Genomic DNA, 20653 nt, shown 5'->3' with positions numbered 1-20653 from the left:
GATATTGTAATTTAAAATATGTGTGTTTGTTAAATTAGCCTGTGTTTTTATTATTATGACTTTGAAAAAGTCAGGTGACATTGTAGGAACCATTTATACGGAAATCCAGGTAAAGCAAAAGGGTCCCCAAAACTTTTCTTTCTCTAAATATTAATGTGTATACTGCAGCTAACTCCAGCTGGCAGCTCATATAAGTCCCCCAACTGGAGTTCTCTTCTGGAATCTTCCACTGAGTACTTCTGGGGGGGTCATTAGGTTGTGAGGAGTTTAGAATGACAGTCGTTACCTCAAACAGCAAGCTGCTTCAGAGAGACTCGTTCAGGCAGCCGTTTCAGCTCCTGCTGTGTAGAGGTGTGAATGAGTGAAGAGCACAGAGACGAAATGAGAAATTACTTTCAGACAAGCTGTAAGACCTACACACACATACACACACACACACACACCCCTATGCACAGAGAGATGGGTTGTCATTGAGAAAGTATCACCAGTAGTCTGTGTTTTGTCACCTTGTTAATCACTTTGATGCACACAGGAGCACAGGAGCTGAGGTGCTGTGTTAAAGTGAGCATCTTTAATACTAGTAGTAGTGTGGATTTTGTTGCTTGTATTAAAAATATGATATGAAAATCAAACTTGGAGGGGGAAAAAAACAACTTTATACACGTGCAAATGCAGATGTGTGCATGCATGCGCATATCCACAATTAAAGGTGTAATTCTGCAGATGTACTCTCCCCATCTGGGCTGTGCCGCTGGAAAGATCTGTATGCCGCATGCACCTATGAGACGTGTAAAATCATGGGAGCCATTTAGAGTTACTGTGGCATACTCAGCAAGATTTCAAACTCAAGCACCCACAATCTTTCAAAGTTCCTTCACACTAAAGAAATGGAATAAGAGAACGAAAGGCCGGTTAATTAAAAGAATGTGAACATTTCTCAGCAGGTTGGCTAAATGGTATAATAATGGAGTGGGAACAGGGAGGTGGCTGGCGGCAGTCTGGATGGAAAGTGTCAGCCAGTCCGCGACAATGGCCATAAATCACATAATTAGAAGACGTGTGCTGTTTAAGTAGCAACATCAGTCAAAGTGCCTCATGTCTTTGTGTCATCTATCCGCTACGTTTTCATTCCTGATCAGTCACTGGTGTCTGTACATTACCCCCAAATTATTGATGTCCCTGGGAGAGGGCCACATCACTCAGGGCAGCCAGAGTGAAACAGGAGTTTGCAGCAGAACACTTTGAAGAGAATTTTGAAAGATCTGTTAGAGGTGACATGGTCTTGGGTGTCTGTGTGAGCATCTAGTCATACAGTCCTCAGGGCTCTCAGGCCTCTTCATGAAGCATAGTGCTTCAGGGAAAATAACTGCTTCTTATAAAATGCTTCTTATATAACTGCTTCTTCTAAAATGTTATAAACTGATGTTTGAATGTATCATTGCTGTCATTTGAACTTTGTGAAATAATGAAAATAAAAAATAAAGATAAAAACTAAAACTGAAACTCAGAAACTTCAGCAGGGGGTTCAAAGTGTTATTGTGGACTCCCAAGTGACAGAGGATCAGTCATTCACATGACCCTTCCCAGGATGCCTTGGGGACCTCTGAAATGCTCATAAGGTAGCAAAACCCATCTAACTCCCACAGCACCGCCACCAGATGGCCCTCCGCCTGCTGCTTGTGTAAGTCCAAGATGGCCAATGTTTTTTTTTTGTTTTTTTTTTTCTTCCAGTTTTTCCTCTAATCTTGCCTAAATTGCTGCTGAATAGAGATGGGTACTATCTCTGTGCTAGCCCCGAGGGGCAGAGCGCGCAATGCGGGAATCTCACTGGCCTGTGCCCTGCTCAGAGGCCAGGGCCCTTCACCCGCCGCAGAGAGCCCTGGGGTGCTGGGAATCGAGCGCACTCAGATTAGAGCCACTCCAGAGACTAGGCGGACTTAGCTGTTGTGGCGCCTGGCCCTGTGAGAGAGTTTTTCTAATTAACCCAGACAGCCACGATGCAGTAGAGATGGTGAGGGAAGGAAATGGAGGCGACCCCCTCTGTTTTCTGCCGATATACCACCATAAACTCCCTTTCCTCACAGAGATGTCCCTGTCCTTCACTGCCTTCCTTGAGGGTCACACTCCCAAGAGAAGTTGTCTTAACTTTAATGACTTTGAATGTCTGGAGGTGGGGCTTGGGGTGGGGTGTGGGGGGGTGCTTAAAATTTGGTTAAGTCATTGTTTGCAAATCCATTCGTTTGTTTTTCATATTTATGACATTGCATATGGTACCCCAAGGAGCACAGTAAAGTCCATCTGGCTGTTTTTCCTCTAACAAGGAAGTGACATCACATTGATCTATATCCACAGAAACTCAACACGCCAGCTGTGTTGAAGGCTCCTAAAGAGCGAAAGCCCAGCAAGAAGGAAGGTGGAAGTCCAGGGAAGTCTTCCAACCTCCCAGCCGTGCTCTACAGGTGACCTTCAGCCCACCATTGAACATGTGCTGAAAGGGTTTGACCTCACTCTACGCTGGCAATAGATCTGATTAAGCATGCACATCCACAATGCTGTAGCCACGCCTTGCTGTACAGGCTGCGAATGCTGATTGTAAACTGCTGACATGCTCTCTGTAGCTGTGGGATTTGCAAGAGGAACCAGGACCAGCACCTTCTCCTGCTGTGTGACACTTGTAAGCTACACTACCACCTGGGTTGCCTGGACCCGCCCCTCACCCGCATGCCCAAGAAGACCAAGAACAGCTACTGGTAGGCTGAATGCAGCAGACAGCAGCACACACACATTAAGGGATTCACATGGTACTGCGGCATGTGGCAAACATATGACTCTTAAGCTCAGAAGAAGGTTGGCCTTCCTGTTTCTCATTGGTCCTCAAACACAAAGATGCATATGAAGTAAGCTACTTGGTCACTCCTGGAGACAAGGAGTGCTCCAGGTGCCAAGGTGCATAAGGAGTGACATTTTCTGAGAAGAACAGCCAGCAAAAAAGCACCTTGGTTAAGAAAAACCCACACAAAATTAACTTGTGTTTGGGGATTAGGGGTATTGGAGATTTGGGACAATTCATTTAAGTTCTTTACTCTGACTGGTGAAGAAGTGACCTTGGTGACCTTTCTTTACTGTGACTGGTGTAGAACTTGCACTTCTTCATTGTCACAGGTGAAGCATTTATATTTACATTTTTATCCAAAGTGATTTCCAGTCATGTTTGAGTACACCTTTGAGCAATTGAGGGTTAAGGGCCAACAGTGGTAAATTGGCAGTGGTGGGGCTTGAACTTGCAACTTTGCAATTACAATTACAATACCTTAACCAGTAAACTACCACTACCTCGTGTGCAGTGACCCTTCTTCATTGTTACTTGTGAAGTAGAGTCCCTTGTAACCTTTCTCTTACTGAAAACTAAAGTGCTCTTCCATTCTAAATGTCCTTTGTTTGAATTTGTTAGGTAAGCTTATTGAAAGGCCTGTGTATTTGGACTGATAGGTAGTTATATTCATATTTTTGAAAACAGGATTTTTCCTTTTCATTCTTCTTAATGAAAATGAGTCTTAACGGACTTGTTTCTAACCTAAGATGGTGAATTATCATAGGTGCTCCAAATGTGTGTGTGTGTGTGTGTGTGTGTGTGTGTGTGTGTGTGTCTGCTTGGACATGTCTGTACACTCCTGTGCTTGTATCTGTGTGTCTGTATGTGTCTGTGTGCGTGTGCGTATGCGTGTGTGTATTGTTTACTTGTCTGAATGAGCCCAGTGCTTTTGCTGCTGATTTGCGTAATTCATTTAATCCTTGAATAAGAAAGTGAGATGCAGTTCTGCACTGCCTGATGTAATTAGAATGCATTTAAGACAAACTTCTGAATTGGCAGTGGGGTGGGGTGTAATGCCTACTTGTTGTCACCCACATGCCAGGAACACGACAGAATCCAAAAGGTTTTGAACCTCTTCACGGATTCCAAACAAATTCTTCAGTTTCATTATGCATAGCTTTGGAAACCTTGTGTACTCAGACCTTTGCTACTTACACACAGAGACACATACATATTTGTACCTTTTTTCCATATTTAACATACTCATGACTGTGATGGAAAGACTCAGCAGGGATCTTGGGAGACCTTTTTTCATCTGGCAGATTCTTCCAGCTTGGGAAATCAATAAGTCAGAAAGGCAGCAAGTGAGATGTGCTCCTCTGTCCTTTGCCCTTTCCAGGCAGTGCTCCGAGTGTGACCAGGCCAGCAGTGACGAGGCTGACATCGCCATGGAGACACTTCCAGATGGCACCAAAAGGTCCAGGAGGCAGATCAAGGGGCCAATCAAATTCATCCCTCAAGACATGTCACCAGAGCCTAAAAAGCTTCAAGTGAGGGGCACGGTGAGTATAAGTAATAGTCGTGGACATTAGCTATATGAGGTATCTGCAAGCATGTGTGCGGGCGTGGGTGTGGGTGTGTGTGTGTGTGTGTGTGTGTGTGTGTGTGTGTGAGTGAGTGAGTGGCATTCACTGAAAAAACAAGCACTTGGAAATGCCCCACTGTCTAGCTTTTATAGAATTTGAAGTAATTTTCACAGTCAGCTTGGGCTTCTCAACAAGACAAAATGAAAGAATATTAAGGTTTACAGTAGCTTACTTGCCTCTTAGCACCATAGTGAAGTTTGAGGTTCTCTAATTCACTCACCCAGTCTTGCATGATGCATTTCCACAGGTGGAATGTATGTATTAATTAATGTATTAATCTCTAATTGCTTGCCTGCCCCTCACTCATGAGAAATAATTGACCTGCACTCTGGAGAACTCTCAGGTATCCTCAAGGTCAGGTGTACACTGCCCAGTATTTGGGAATGTGCAGTGAAGAGCTCTTGTAAAGCTTTTATGCAGCAAGCACAAAAAATGAAAAATAAGACTTTTATTTTTTAGGAAGACTGATGGAAGGCCCAAGAAGGACCATCAGTGAAGGGGAGTGCCACCCCCCTAACCTAAACTACTAAACTTGCTATTTAATATCTAGTGCACAAGCAAGCTTATGCCTGCTGTACCTTTTAGCCACATCAGCTCTATGGAATACACACACACACACACACACAGACACTGGCGCATGTGTGTCCACGTGTGCGTTCTCAGAGCTGGACGCGGGCGTAAGATAGGGCTTGCCTGTCAGGCTCTCTGTGGCTTTCACTTATCACTGTCCACCACACTCTGATCCCCAGATAGTGCTCCGACAGCCCTGCTCCCTCCAGGGAGACAAAAGATCTGTATCAGAGAAAAGACGAGCTCGCCGCATCTCGTGCATTCCGTCTTTTTCCGCGGTCCTTTTGTTTTTAAGCTCCGTCAATAACCCGGCACCCCTTCTGGGAGGAAGGAGACTGGGAGGAGCAGAGTGAGCTTTCTTCCAGGCCGCTTGCACTTGCTGACAGGGGATGGGGGGGGGGCGGCACAGAATTTGAGATGTGAAAGTTGTATTTTGTAGCCAGTTTTTTGCAGAGTGCGCGAGCTAATGTGTGTGTGTGTGTGTGTGTGGTACAGACAGGGTTTGTGTGCGTGTGTATGCTACAGACAGGGTTTGTGTGCGTGTGTATGCTACAGACAGGGTTTGTGTGCGTGTGTATGCTACAGACAGGGTTTGTGTGCGTGTGTATGCTACAGACAGGGTTTGTGTGTGTGCGCTACAGACAGGGTTCGTGTGTGTGTGCGCTACAGACAGAGTTCGTGTGTGTGTGTGTGTGCGCTACAGACAGGGTTCGTGTGTGTGTGTGTGTATGCGCGCTACAGACAGGGTTTGTGTGTGTGTGCGCTACAGACAGGGTTTGTGTGTGCGCTACAGACAGGGTTTGTGTGTGTGTGTGCTACAGAAAGGGTTTGTGTGAGTGTGTTCTACAGACAGGGTTTGTGTGTGTGCGCGCGCTACAGGCAGGGTTCGTGTGCGTGCTCCAGGCAGGGTTCGTATGTGTGCACGCGGGCTACAGGCAGCGTTCGTGTGTGTGCGCACACGCGCTACAGGCAAGGTTCGTATGTGTGCACGTGCGTGCTACAAGCAGGATTCATGTGTGTGGGTGTGTGCGCGCACGCTACAGGCAGGGCTACAGGCAGCTTTATTCCAGGACACTTGCACTTGCTGACGGGGGATGGGGGGCACAGAATTTGAGATATGAAAGTTGTATTTTGTAGCCAGTTTTTCGCAGAGTGCGCAAGCTAATGTGTATGTGTGTGTGTGCGCGTTACAGAAAGGGTTCGTGTGCGTGTGTGCGCTACAGACAGGGTTCGTGTGTGTGTGCACGCTCTATGTGCGCTTCTGCAAGTCACAGAGATGTGAAGGTGCAGTGAAGTTGTCCGCAGAATAAAGCAGTTGGATTAAGGGCTCTCTCTGCCTTTCCCTCTCTCTCTCACACACATTTTCTCTCTCTCTCATTCACACAAACCCTTGCTTTCTCTCCCCCCTCATCGACATGCACCTTCTCTCTCTCCCTCCCTCTCTCTCTCACATCAGTACATACACACACACCCTTTCTCTCTCTGTCCCTCTCTCTCTCTCTCTGTCCCTCTCTCTCTCTCTCTGTCCCTCTCTTTCTCCCTCCTTTTCTTCCCCTCTCCCTCTCTCTAGGTGCTTCAGTACAGCATTTATCTTCAGACAGCAGCATGGTGGTGCAGCCACTCAGCTGAGCCATACTTTGCATTTTTAATGCAGTGAGCAGGGTGACACAGCGATGGTGGGCCCTGGTTTAGCCACTTCCCTGTCAGAGGAATCCACAACTCCGCCCCCTGCTGGCCCGCTACTCTGAGTCACTGACGCTGATAGCAGCCAGCAATCACGGGGACGTGTTACGCTGCCATTTTGACCCATGCACCAGTCATTCTACTCCCTCCTTCTTAAAGGCCTGATCGAGTGAATTCATAAATGTCACTGTGATATTTTATCAATCCATTTCTCTGGTTTGGAAAACCTGTCTTTCTTGTTGACACTTCTGAGGGCACTTCAGATGTCACCATTTAGATAAAAATGCTGTAATTAGCGCCAGTGAGAAAAAGAAGAATCTGTAGACAGAGTTCCTCCATTGGGTTAACAGAAGTTATTATTATCATTTTGCTTCGTCCTGCAGGACCATTGCCATTAGTCTTGTGGGGGCTTGGCAGCTGAGAACAACTCCGTCCTAAGCTTCGGTGCGCTCGGCTAATTTCTCCACTCCTACGAGAATTGATTCAGGCCTTGTTAAAGACGCAGCCATGTACTTAATTAAAAGATTGATTTTAGCCAAGTTGTCCTCCACTTCATTTCCTCCGTCGGGCGAAGCCTGGCTTTGACTTGAGTCAGCCACTCTACCTGCTCACCCCTCCTCCCCTCATACCCCCACTGCTGCTGCTGCCACGACGACGTGCAGAAGCAGGCTGGTGGTGTCTTCTCGCTGCTCCATCTTTCCACGGCCTTTAATAGATAACCTCAATCGGGTTCGCCATAATGACGGCATGATGAAATAAACGAGCGCCTTTGTTTGGTCCCCTCCGTCGAGGGAGAGGGGGCAGAGGGCTTTAAGAGCCAGTTGGCAGCGTGGAAGCAGTTAGCATTTATAATGATAAGTGTTCCATCTGCCATGCGGTGGCAAGCCAAAGGCGGCAGATGGAATTGTTTTCACAATCTGTTTAAATATGTTGTCGATTTTTCTTCCCCCTTTAAAAAAGGCCTGATGCTGTCACACGCCTGATTTCATTAAAATGGAGAGGGTTCTATTTGATTTGCGCATCCCTTCATTTTATTTCATTTTTAATTAATTAATTTTGTATTTTTATTAGCTGTTATGTGGCTGAATGCTTTGCACTGTAGGCAAATAAGAGTAGTTAGCACCAGGCTATAAATCTGCATATCCATTTGTGCTTTGGGCATTTAGGCACAAAGGGTAATCCATTTCCCTGCCCCAAGGTGAGCCACCCCAGAGCACCATGTTTGTCCAAGGTGATGGGTGGAGTATTGGCAGGGTGGCAGGGCTCCACACAAACTGGGCCCTTAATTTGACACCAGCTGAGCCTGACTGGAACCAGATCTGGGTTAGAGGTTAACGCAGCTGCCCTTTGTCAATACTAAGCTCCTTCATCCGTGAGTTCCTTCATCTATGATGTCTCTGCTCACAGCTGCAGTGCTGGGTTTTTACTTGTTTATTTTTTTTAAACTGCAGGAATGGGAAACTTGCTGAACAGTAAAGCCCAGCAAGCTGTGTTCTTCTTGTGATCCATGTGATCATTTGATTACCCTTTTACTGTGAGGAGAACCATGTAACCACTGCAAACCATTTGTGCTGTTTTGATCACTGCACAGCGATGGCAGAGATCCTGTGCAGTACACTAACTACTGAAAGAGCATTGTCTTTCATTACAATAGCTGGCAAGATGTCACTGGTTACAAGTAAATGAACTCTCTGAAACCCTGGGGGGAGAGAAAGTTTATTGCTTTAAACTTATCATTAATTGTGTTTCAAGTCTATCTGAAGATGCTCTCTTCTTTTAACAGAGAACCCGAGGCCAAAAGCGGAAAAGGGTGTCTCTCTGTGAGGATGAGAAGATAGAGGTGAACACCTCTCTATTTTCCATTCACACACTGTTAATGCTAATGCCGTCTAACTCTCTTGCATCTGGTGCGATTATTGCAAGGCGAAAGGCAAGGGGATGTTTGCACATCACCTTCCGCTCTTTCAGCCTCTCACACACACACGTACGCACACGCACAGCAGTCAGCTCTAATGGCTTGTGTTTCCATAGGAACCGGTGCCGCGGGAACGGAGGCAGCGACAGTCAGCACTGCAGAAAAAGCCAAAAGCTGACGACACCAGGACCGAATGCACCACCTGCAAAGGCCCCGGCGACAACGAGAACCTAGTTAGGTGGGTGAGCACGCATGTTGCATGCGACTTGGTTTCCGTGTGTGTGTGTGCGCACATGACAGTGGGTGTTCATAGAGAGACACTAGGGTCATATTCTGCCCATGATTAAAGTTCACTCTTCATTTTGTGGCTGGTGCCCTGTGTGCAGAGGAGTAGGAGTCGTTCGATAGGCCTTCTCTATTGAGCTGCCACACGTGTTTGCTCATTTTGTTTAGCTGTAATGAGCTGTGTGATCTACTCCCGTCTTTGGGCTCATCAATGAGTCCTCCAAACAGGATGATGATTTAATGAGTACACAAACACACTGAATTATTCACTCTTTGTTTCACCCGAAACTTTCAACTGCTTTTTTTTCCTCTCAAGTTAAAAAGACCAGATCCAGGCTAGCACTGAGGTGGAGCCTGGAGATTTTAAACAGAAATTTAAAAGGGGCTTGTTGGTTTTTTGGCAGCATTCAGACCAAACAGACCCAACCTCTGTCTTCTCAGGGTGAGCTGTATATTTGTTTTTTTATTTAGTCAGTTTCACTGCTGTTTAGGCTCTTGAAGCTCTTGCACAAAAATGAGATTTGAATCATGTGCTTCCAGTGATGGCAGTGAAGTGTAGTCAGTGTACATGGTGCGGGGCAGGACATGTACTGTGTGAGACGGGTGATGTGTGTGACACGGGTGAGTGTGTGTGTGTGTGTGTGTGTGTGTGTGTGTGTGTGTGTGTGTGTGTGTGTGTGTGTGTGTGTGTGTGTGTGTGTGTGTTAGATGGACGTGTGTGTGGGAGACAGGCAGGAGTGTGGGAGCAGAGGCTGGGGTTGGGGCTCAGCTGTGGAGGGAGGTGTGCTGCCCTGACTGTCTGCTCTATCTTTGCGTTAAACAGGTCGTGAGAGGCGAGCGCCACCTCCCCCCCCCACCCCCCCTACCCCTCCGCTAAAAACGGGGACAGATGAGAGAGGGAGAGAGAGAGGGAGAGAGAGAGGGAGGCAGATTAAGTGGTTGGAAGAGCGGCATTGGGCTCGGGCAGGAGTCACAGAGGGCCACCCCTGACCGCCACCTCCAGCCATCCTCTGCTCAGAGCGGACTGCACTATGGACTTTAGCATGGCTACACGATGCTCCACCGAGAATCCGCCACAGAGAGGGAAGCCTGTCAGATATGGACGAACTGTACGAAAGGGAATACTTTCCAAAGTAGAACTTTCGGATCTTAAAGCTCACTCATTTTGACTTGACAGGAAGATGGATGCTGTAAATGGACTGCGAACAGCTCTTGGGGACACTTAGCTAGCCGGTACCGATGGAACTGGCACACAGCTGTTGGATGGTGACTGTGATCGTGGACTGCTAAACTAACATTCTTGTTGTAAACTGGGGACCAGCCACCTCTTTCCCCAATGTGTCGCGCTGCGTCTTTGGTGCAACGTCCTGCTTCGGCAGGCTCAGGCCCCACTCCCTGAGCCCACCGCACCCTACAGGCTACTCATGGGACGACGCTCTCAATGGCGAGCGTTGGCTCTGCCCCTAGGCCCCTCTCCCTGCCTCTTTCACACAGGCCCCTCTGGCCACTACAGCGCCACTTCATCCATCTGTCCAACTGCCAATCACGAGCGCCGATCGGCCGTATTGACCGAATGGCGTGATGTTTGGCTGAGAGCGTCCTCTGTGTGAATGCATTATGAATGCCATTGACCCAGACGCTGCTCTCTTTTCCTTGTGCTCTGTGAAATTTGTTGTTGTAGAACATAGGTAGAAATCAAACAGAAGGATCAATAATTCTCCTTGTGGTGTATTTGCTTGTGTTGGTGCATCCAGTGTATTTTAATGTAAGTGATACTAATTACAGCTTAGTGCTTATAGTCTCTTAGCAATGACAAGAAAATAGTAAGGGATGGAATTGAATAGTGTACGTGTTTTTAGCATCGAGAAGTCATCCCTTTTTACTCTTAAAAAGGCAAAATTCTGACATGCCTCAAAAGAGCCCACCCATCCCCTAGTGCCGAAGTGTATTACACTTGACAGCTCAGCTGCCTTGTGTTCAGTCAGGATGGCTGACAGGTGTCACCCTGTGCCCTGAGATGTCCCTCAGCATGGTGGGGTGTGGGGGATATCCTGTCTGCATGCCAGAGAGAAGCAGGCCCTCTCCAACAGCCAGCTCGCACTAGAGGAATTCAGAGCTTGGGCCTTTGACATGTCCGTCTGAATGACCTCTATGCCCTTTAAAGTTTCACCGCAAAAATACAGCCTTTAGCCAGGCGCTGGGCCTGCCATATCCATGGCAGACATGCATGCTTTATGACATAGCACACGCATGCGTAACAAGAATTTGCAAGACGTGCAGTGGGAGTTAAGGGGTGGGGACATTTTTGTGGTATTTGTTGACCAAATTGTGCAGCTATGTCACTGTATTTCTTGTGCCTGCTGTTTGCCCTTCTGCTGTTAGCATTTACGGTCAATTTAGACAGTGTTTATTTGCAATCAGCATTTTGAAATGGAATATTTTATTAATGTATTTATTAATGTAAATGTTTGTTTTCTATATCATTTGCAATTTTACATGAGAAAATGTTACATGAGCTGAAATAGTTGGTATTGCCTTTGGGACCATGAGTTGCATGGGCAGTGTCTGAGTAAATTTGTGGCTTGTGGGTGTGTGTGTGTGTTTGTGTGTGGGTGTGGGTGTGTGTGTGGTCTCAGAGCTCTGGCCTCTGCATTGAGCAAGCTTTAATAAACTCTTGACTTTTTCACCTTATTGCTTCTGTGATGAATGAGTCAGAGTCAGGGTAATTAATAGCACTCAGCACTGCCTTGTAGTAGACCCTGTGTGTATGTGTATGTGTCCAACCCTCCTGTCTTGGCTGATTTATTTCGGGGCCAGCGTATGTGTGTCCAGCCGAGTCCACTCTGCTGGCCTCACGTTCAAAAAGAAAGGAATAAGTGGATGTTCGAAACTGCAAGAGTAAATGAGAGGTGGATTCACACTGGCGTGATGTTTATTTCAGCCAAAGACTCCAGCAAGCTTGCTTTCTTTCTTTCTTTCTTTCTTTCTTTCTTTCTTTCTTTCTTTCTTTCTTTCTTTCTTTCTTTCTTTCTTTCTTTCTTTCTTTCTTTCTTTCTTTCTTTCTTTCTTTCTTTCTTTCTTTCTTTCTTTCTTTCTTTCTTTCTTTCTTTCTTTCTTTCTTTCTTTCTTTCTTTCTTTCTTTCTTTCTTTCTCTAATGCCCACAGTCTTGTCTCCCTATGGTGCCATGTTACTTCATCTGCCTTCATCTTTCCTGCTTTTTTGCGCCAAGTCCACAGCCTGAGTGAGAGAGAGGGAGTGAGAACGCGAGAGAAAGAAAGACTGAGTGATGAGAGTCTTTCCTGGGGAAATCTGGTTAACCACATAACTAAAGACCCCATGTGACGGCAGCAGGTGACGAGCATTTGTGCTTATGCAATAACGGTGGTGGAGGGGAGCAGTGGTGTGGAGGAGTGGAGCACAGCCCCGGAACCCACCTCAACCTCCAGCCCTCTGCCCTGCATGGCCTTCCCCATTGAGAGGCAGCATCACCACGCCTTTGCCCCATCCATTATATTCCAGTTCCTCATTGTCGGCCTGGGGACCCAGTGAAAGTTCTCTCTGGCAACAGCGGCATGGCTGCATTCTGGTGAGTGGGAGAGTGGGGTGCAGACTGCCGTGCGGTTCTGTAAGAGCAGTAACCTTTCCAATGATGGCCGCCTTTCCTATTACAGCCCTGACATAGGATCCAGGGAGATGATTTAATGTCGGCATTTTGTTTTTGCTGACTTCACTTCTTTTCCTTGCTCCCTGCCACCATTAAAAGAGAAAACGCAAGCACTCGACCTGCACAGTGTGGGAAGGTTGGCCAGGCAGCTAAAATCTATTACACCACAGCTTCCCCATGTCTGTCATCCCACTGAGCCAACTGTAGTATGTGCGTCAGTCTAGATCTCGTGTGTTTGTGTGTGTGCGCATGTGCCTGAGTGTGTAGGTGAGTGTGCGTGTTGGTCTGTGTGTTCATCTGTTTTGCTTGTCTTCTGCATGCAGGTGTCCTTTTCCCTCTTGCTGATCCTCGGTTCATATACTCCCCATATATGTGCGAGAGTTGACAACCCAGAGGTGCCAGATTTTCTAATAAGGGATAAGGGAGGGCTCTTTTGTCGGCTGCTTTTTCTATGTGCTTATGTGCTTGCCGAGGGCTACCCTGTAGAGTGTCCACAGCAGGCAGATAGCGTGAGCCTGCACCTGAACTGGCCCTTGTTCTATCGCCCCTAGCTATTTTAAGATCCCCTCTGTCCCTTCTCTAGTGTAGCATCTGCCAACACAGTGAAGCCCAGCATTGACTCAGCCTGACTCGCTGTCACCCCCTGCTGCATATGTAGAGGAATAACACCACCCCTCAGTTGCAGGTTATACTTATGAAAGTTTCTCAAGCCATTTCCCATCTCCCCTGGGCTGGCTTTAACTAAGTGATTGAGTGAGCTTTTCTGTAATGAGCTAATAAAAGCAACTTACTATGATGTAGTCTCTCTCTCTCTCTCTCTCTCTCTATCTCTCTCTCTCTCTCTACCTCTACCTCTCTCTCTCTACAAGACTATCTCATTGTCAGACAATGGCTTGGTAATAATACTGTTCCAGTCTCACTAAATCAAAAAGAGGGAGGTGCACGGAGCCCAATAATCCACTCCTTGTGTGGAAGGGATTCACAAAAAGCCAGTGCTACACTTTGTCATGGCCACTGGTCAATGGCTGAGCGCTTTGTGTTGTATTGATCTTGCTCTCGTGGCCTCTCCCTAGGTAATTGCGGTGGGCCCTGTGATAAATTTGCTGCATTTCATTCGGCAAGACAGCAGGCCAAGTGCCCCATGTGGATCGGAAAGGAACCTGCTGGGGTTCAGTGTCAGAGTACGCCACCACCGTTGCAGTGGCCTGGAGCTGAAATTTTTGAAGGCTGCATCCTATAATGGTGCTGAATGCTGCTACAGTGAGGCAAGTTTGCTTCTCCAGAAAGTAATCTGTCTATTTTAACGCTATATGTGTGGCTGCTCCAGAAGCTGGCTGGTAGTACATTAATGGCTGTTAAATTAAGATTTGTCATTTCCCACTGCTGTTCAGAAATGTTTTACCTTCAGTCTGAACATTATTTAAGGTCAGTCTGGAAATTGCTCTCATTCACTGTAAATTAATCCACAAAAGGGCCAATCAGAATTGGCACACAGATTAATCCCCAAACAAGAAACATTTAATTACTGCGTTTAAGCGTTCCCAGGATAATCCTGTCTTTATATTGGTGTTAAAGGGATGTTTTTCAGCTGTCTTATCTGAAATATACTTTCTCACCACAAACCATCATCCCCATATGACTGGCCTACTGTGTTTTGTGCAGGTCTGTCTGTTTGTCTCTCTGCCTGCTTGTGTGTTTGAGTCAGTCTAATTTTCCTACCCTGTAAATTATATTTTTATCCTGGCAGGGTAACCTGTGTTAATGACTTAATGTAGTTTTGACAAAAACTACATTGTTCAGTTTTGACATTTACTCTTGATGATCATGAATGCAAATGGAGCCATATCTAGAATGAACATACTTTATTCATTGTAATTGATTTCCAGTTTTCAGCAAAGCTCACTGATTTGTTATCATAAAAGTAAAAATAAATAAGTCACAATCAGTTTAAAGTATCCTTTAATCAATGGATACTGCGGTGCAGTTTCCTTGCATAAGAAATGGTGTTCATCTTACTCAAGATAAATGAGCTAGCCATGCCCATTTCTGTCCCTCCTTGAGGATCTCCTGCAAGATGAAGTATTCTGGGATTCAGCCTGATCTTATAGATTGTCAGTAAATTCCTTTTTTAAAATTATTTTTAAAGTAAGAGACCATTGAATTAACAATGACCTGATAACTCCTCTCACACAACCAAAAAGCCAACTTAAATCTGTCTTCTCTAGTTTTATCCTCCAGCAAAATCTGGAATGGTATATCTCACTAAAACAACGTTTGATTAAATGATGCCATCATGGCTGGCTGGGTGGGCAAGGGTCTCTATCCCACACTCCCCCAGTGCTCGGGTGGATACTGTGGTGAGCAGAGATGATGTCAGGGGTTGCTAAGAACTTTCTTGGAGATTAAACAGAAGATGAAAGGGGATACGCCTCACACAGCGAGAGCAACGTGTTGCAGACAAAAGCAGTCGATCGCATTCCCCTCCCCAGACCCTCACCTCGCATCCCAGTAAGATTAGCTCAATCAATAGTCGCTCTTATGAGTGATTGGATTGTGTCTGGGCTGGGAGAAGCAAGCGACAGAGAGGAGAGGCTCAATTTTCCCAATGATTAAAAACGGACCTAAATTGCTTTGATGGCATCAGAAGGACCTTGACGTGGTTAAGCCTGTAAGAGTAGTGCTGGGTGCAGATTGAACTTGGCGCCTGCAAATGCCATTATGTGGAGGGACCTTTGCATCAGTGCTCAGAATTCAGTGGCCTGTCAGCAGTGCAGCACTCTCTGGGGCATCCCCAAGCAGGGGTCGCCTTGGAGTTTGAATGCAGTGTTTGATGAGACATTGGTAAGCGTTTCATTTTGAGAGCATACCATGTAATCTCCAATAACCATTCCAATGTAAGTTTATTATTAACGAACCAGTGTACTTTTACAAATCTTTGAGTGAGTTTATACAGGGGTGATATCTGGCTGGTGTGAGGTATATGTCATTAAATGTATTAGTTATAATTAAACTTGTGTAAATGGAAAGGTGTAAGGATGGAACACAACTTCATCTAGAAAAGTGAAGCTTTTCCACTGTTCAGGACTCATCATTTGGAATTCCAATTAACCATAATCATCTGCCCTCCATGTGCTACAGCCTGCATCACTGAGCACTGTTTTAATTCAAAGATGTTTAAACCTTGATACACAACAAACAATACAAAAGGTTCATTAAGGCACAGTAATTAAAGAAATAAAGTGCGAGTCATTGCACGGTGCACTAATAATACGGAAACCTCCCATGGCTGGAGTGGTTCTAAAACTTCCTTCTGCAGGGAGCAGAGTAGCCCTGTGCTCCCTCTTTATTTACTAGAGTGGAAGATTCATATGAAATCAATCGGCAGCTGTGTGCAACAATAGCCGTGTGCTCATTAGTACAGCTCACACACGCATAAACACACACATTCCTGGTCATTTGTCTTTTTTCACAGGGCAGCTTGGGGTGTGATTTAAATGTTCTCCTCTCCTGGGAAGATATGCCTGTGTGTGTATTTGCATCTGAACATTAAACTGTCTGTGGAATTACAGACAAATGAACTTCAGTTGTACTTCAGCCTTAAATCTTACCCCTAGAATATTTATTTCATTTCATAAAACATCTCTGCTTTTGCTGTTTTATCATCAATTCTATAACAATAACAAAATCAATAATATTTAAGAATAGTTAACTATATATGCAACTACATCTCAGTTTTAAGACTAGATTTTCCCAAAATTTCCCAATACGAAGCAAGCTCTGTGCAATACTGTGCATATTGTTCACTCTCTCGCCATATTAGCTGACTAGTTTATTTAGCTGCAGTCAGCTGTATGGAAAATAATCATGTAAAAGCTTTAGCAATCATTAACTATTTGTCTCCAGAGTGACAGACAGCATTTATCGCAAATAGCAAAAGAACGTGAGCAAAGCGCAGATTCTCCTGCATCCCGGTAGTCTCTGGGCCCCCACTCTTCAGAGGGAGATCATGTAATGGAGGCAACTTCGAGCTGACAGCCTGTCGCTGGGGGCAACCCATTTCCTCATTGCTCTGTCACAATAAATATATGGATTAGATAGTGGGAGAAGCTCGGCGTGCTTGGATGCAAGCAGTATGCACCATTAAGATGAGCCCGTGGAATAAATTCTGCCATCATGTCGGATGGAGAGAGATGAGGTATTTTATTGTGAGGCGCATTAAAATGCTTGATAGTTTTACATAAGTGGAGCATGCGTGTTTCCATTGGAATTAATGCTGACATTACACCAGCTTTGTTGAGCATGAATGAGTCTGATTCTGTGTTGATTTTTTTTGCATGTCGAATGCTGTGGAGAATTTTGACTCTTAAAAGTGATTTCCTAATGGGCATCCAGACTCATTATTGAGACCAACACTTTCCTATTACAAAAGCCAATTTGAAACAAAGGAGCAAAGATCTTTACATTGGCATTTTACAGGGTCTCATTGAAGCAGAATGGAAAACTTTCCACCCCTGTTTTTCATGTCCATCATTGAGCCCAAGTTTCAGGACCAGATGAACCACAGCATGCCCCATTCGTTGCCACCTCAGATCAGATGCATACAGCATGCCTGAGAAATGGCTGGCTTACCATTTGCTCTGAAATTATCTGTTAGTTAGAATTTTATAGTGAGTGGAAGCTAGGGAGGATCTGCCTTGGTTCAAAGCCTGGAGCAGCGCTCTCCTGATCAGCACCCATTATCCTAAGACATCGTAGGTTGGCATGGTAACCACAGGTGAAAGTTGCCTTTTTTCCATCTCTCAGGGGCTCCTCGATCTTTCCAAAGGAGTTGCAGACCTTCACTAGACTATTCTTATATATCTTATAATCTCCATTGTTTGCTTATTGGTATGCAGAGCCAGATCTTTTTTTTTTTTTTTTTTGCCACTGTGTATTGGTAACTTCTTCATATTAGAAACTGTGGATTTGCAAATGATGAATCCAACCATGTGTGCATCATCAAACCATTCAGTGCCGCGGTAGTGTTGTCCTTGCTGTTTGAAGTCTCACCATCGATAGTCTGTTTTTTTTTGTGGCTGCCCTTCCTGGTGAGGTAGAGTCCATCTCGGCTGTTATGGTTTTCCACTGTGGAACTAGCCATGCTGGAATCCACTTGCAGGAAGCACTCATGGATGGAAAAGTGCTGAGTGACACCACAGTGCTCCACTGACTGCGCGACACATTTTGAGTGACATCTGGACAGTTATAGGGTTTGCTAAACTCCCATTTGAAAAGAACCCCAGCAATCCCTTGAAAGGGAAAGCGACATCGTTTTGGAGACTGGCCTGCTGCCGATGTGATGAGGTAAATAATTTCCATAAGTTAAATCAGCTTGCTGTGGCTTGACAGTGTGGGCCATCTGTGTGTATGAGTATTCTGCTCTATCCTCATTAGTGCTGTGTTGTATCCATCACTATCCTTTAATTAGCATTTGGTGTCTCAGGCGGGCAACATTTTCAAAAGGGCTCTCACATCATGAGACACTGCCTCCTACCATGTCAAGCTTAACCCCCACATCTGTGAATGTACTACTTTACAACTTTTCTCTCCTGCCTGCCAATAAAAGATGGAGTACTCTTCTTTTTTCCTCCTCTCTCCTCCTCCCGCCTGCTGCCTGATAAGGGCCCAGGGCCCGGGGACACTCCACTGTGTAATGGAGATGAATGGGGAAGGGGCCTATTGACCTCCCTAAGCCCTTTTCCTCTTTATCTGATTTACATTGCCAAATCTGAATCTTCACCATTGATTACAGCATAATTAGTTAATTATGGATAGGAAGGAGAGGGGAGACCATGCAAGCTGGCCTGAAGGACATCTGTGCACCACCAAAAACGGCTTGGGAATGATAACGGGGGAGGGGTCACATCACAGAATCCACTGCCCAAATACTCAGGCCTGACAGTGGGCACAGGTATTAATCATATCATCTGATAATTTTGCACTCTGCTGTCCGATAAATGTCAGTCAAAGTGAACAATTATTTCTGTGATTCACCCAGGAGGGTAATTGTTATATTGCCCAGAAATGTATTTTGAGAGATCCAGCAGTGATGGTGGTTGCTCACAAGAAGTAAAAGTAGGCACTCTTCTCCCTCTCTTTTTATGCTTTGGCATAGAAGTTTAAAAATAAATAAATAAACAAAGATTTATTGGCAAGCCACACTGAGGCCCATTTCAGCAGGGCCAATCAAGCCAACATGTTTTATGATGGCTGTACAAGGCCATGTGAGAGGTGGTGTGCCAATGTGTTTTGAATCTATTAAGCATCTGTTACCTGACAGGAAACGGCTCTGTCACCATCTATCAAATCTGCCTGATGAGGGCCAAGCCAGTTTCTTGGCAGGATACATATAAAGTGTGTGTGTGTGTGTGTGTGTGTGGGTGTGTGTGTGTGTGTGTGGGTGTGTGTGTGGGTGGGTGGGTGGGTGTGTTTGGGTGTGGGTGTATATATGTATGTATGAGTATGTGTTGTGTGTGTGTGTGTGTGTGTGTGTGTGTTTGAGTCTGTGTCTGTCTCTGCATTGAGCTATATTCCCTATGGTCATACCACTCTTGGTCTGCTCATAGGTGTGATGAGTGTCAACTGTGTTACCACTTTGGCTGCCTGGACCCTCCCCTGAAGAAGTCACCCAAGCAGACAGGTTATGGCTGGATCTGTCAAGAGTGTGACACCTCCTCATCAAAGGTGAGAGTTGCATAGGGAGGCAGAGGTGGAGACAGGTCCTAAAGATTCCCGATGCAGCTGGATCGCATTACCATTACACCACCAGCGGCATGTTGAGGAAATAAGTGGAACAGCTACACACAGCCATTTCGCATAAGATGGGCAGAGTCACAGAGCATTTAAACAGTGGTGAGAAACTTTGGTTTAATACCAATTATTTGCTGATCTGTGTGTGCATGTAATGAATCCTTGTGCCTTGAATTCCCAAGGAGATTGAGGGGACACTATGGCAAAAGTCACACTCAAGCATCAAAAATGTTTCATAATGTACATGTTTAGTTATAATTAAGATTTTTTTATTAAGTCATTCTTAAAATTCATTATGATTCAGATTTGTCGATTATGACCGGAAAAATTCCACTCCCCAAGTTGTTCTAACTTGTACACACATAATTGTACACACATAATAACCTGCCACTGGTGTACAAGGACATACTGCATATGGTTTTCGAGGCTTCTTTTAAAATTTTATTTTACCATTCAAGGCCTTTAAAATTTATTCAGGTGTGCTGTAAGTATACTGCAGTGCAGTACTGTTTTTAAGAACTCACAGTTGTAATATCATTAAAATTAAACATACATTTATTTGAATCAGTGTATGAATTTATATTTAGTTGGTTTGCTAATACTTTTAGCCAGAATTTCTGAACCTCCTTAGAATAAAATCAGATTCCCATGGACCTAATCTGATCTCTACTCCTACCCAAAACTGACAAATCTGTCAGGGTATGAAAAATGATGTATGTGGATTGTGCATGAAAGCATTCTGACTTTGGATTCAAATTTTTGAATTCAGAATTAGAACTGTTTACATGAAGGTTCACACACATTAAATGTTTAGAGTTATTCCTAGTTTTCAGCTAAGGCAGTTTATAGTAAATCACCTTACCAAAACCAAAGATGTGGTAAATGTTCTGATATAAATCACTGTTGAATTCAAATTCATTCTTATTTTTCATAAATTGCAGGATATTTAAAACTTACAATTTTGGGAAAGAGCACCTCTGATAGCACTGGTCAATTATGATTTTGCTTCATGTAAAATCTTATCTGTTTATTATGTATTTTTGCATGTTGAAGTTCAGAATTTCTTTATCATCCATATTTTTTGTTCTTGTATATCATTATGTAATTATGCATAATATAGAAAGGCAAGGAAAGTGGATGCCTTCACTATTGTTGACTTTTGCTGCTGGACAGGGAAGGGTGATGTTCCTGAGATCAAATACAGGCAAACCTTATACACTGGACATTTTAGAAGTGTGTATGTACATAATAATAGTGTAATAGCTGCCTTATTTATGAATAACTAATA

General features: G+C 44.8%; 1 protein-coding gene across 18 annotated transcripts in view; it reads left to right on the top strand.

Moving 5' to 3' along the window:
- phf14 (PHD finger protein 14) overlaps positions 1–20653 on the top strand; it is a 58091-nt gene that overhangs the window by 25231 nt on the left and 12207 nt on the right. For 6 of the 18 annotated variants that reach the window (XR_014118779.1, XM_081703040.1, XM_081703022.1 and 3 more), the window contains exons 12-17: positions 2353–2459; positions 2619–2750; positions 4212–4374; positions 8495–8551; positions 8743–8864; positions 19182–19299. Coding sequence is in view for 14 of the 18 variants with exons in the window: in XM_081703040.1 (XP_081559166.1) it covers positions 2353–2459; positions 2619–2750; positions 4212–4374; positions 8495–8551; positions 8743–8864; positions 19182–19299 (699 nt within the window). In the remaining 4 variants the exon portion in view is untranslated. Of the gene's footprint in view, positions 1–2352; positions 2460–2618; positions 2751–4211; positions 4375–8494; positions 8552–8742; positions 8865–9227; positions 9354–9734; positions 11603–13649; positions 14856–19181; positions 19468–20653 lie in introns of those variants that run through there. The other 12 variants (XR_014118784.1, XM_081703058.1, XM_081703048.1 and 9 more) reach the window with 9 other exon arrangements.

The sequence above is a fragment of the Electrophorus electricus genome, chromosome 2 (genome assembly GCF_041902795.1).
Source record: "Electrophorus electricus isolate QZ-2024a chromosome 2, ASM4190279v1, whole genome shotgun sequence".
NCBI classification, from domain to species: Eukaryota; Metazoa; Chordata; class Actinopteri; order Gymnotiformes; family Gymnotidae; genus Electrophorus; species Electrophorus electricus.
The sequence above is the reverse complement of the archived record's forward strand: the minus strand, read 5'-3'. Positions and strand labels throughout refer to the sequence as shown.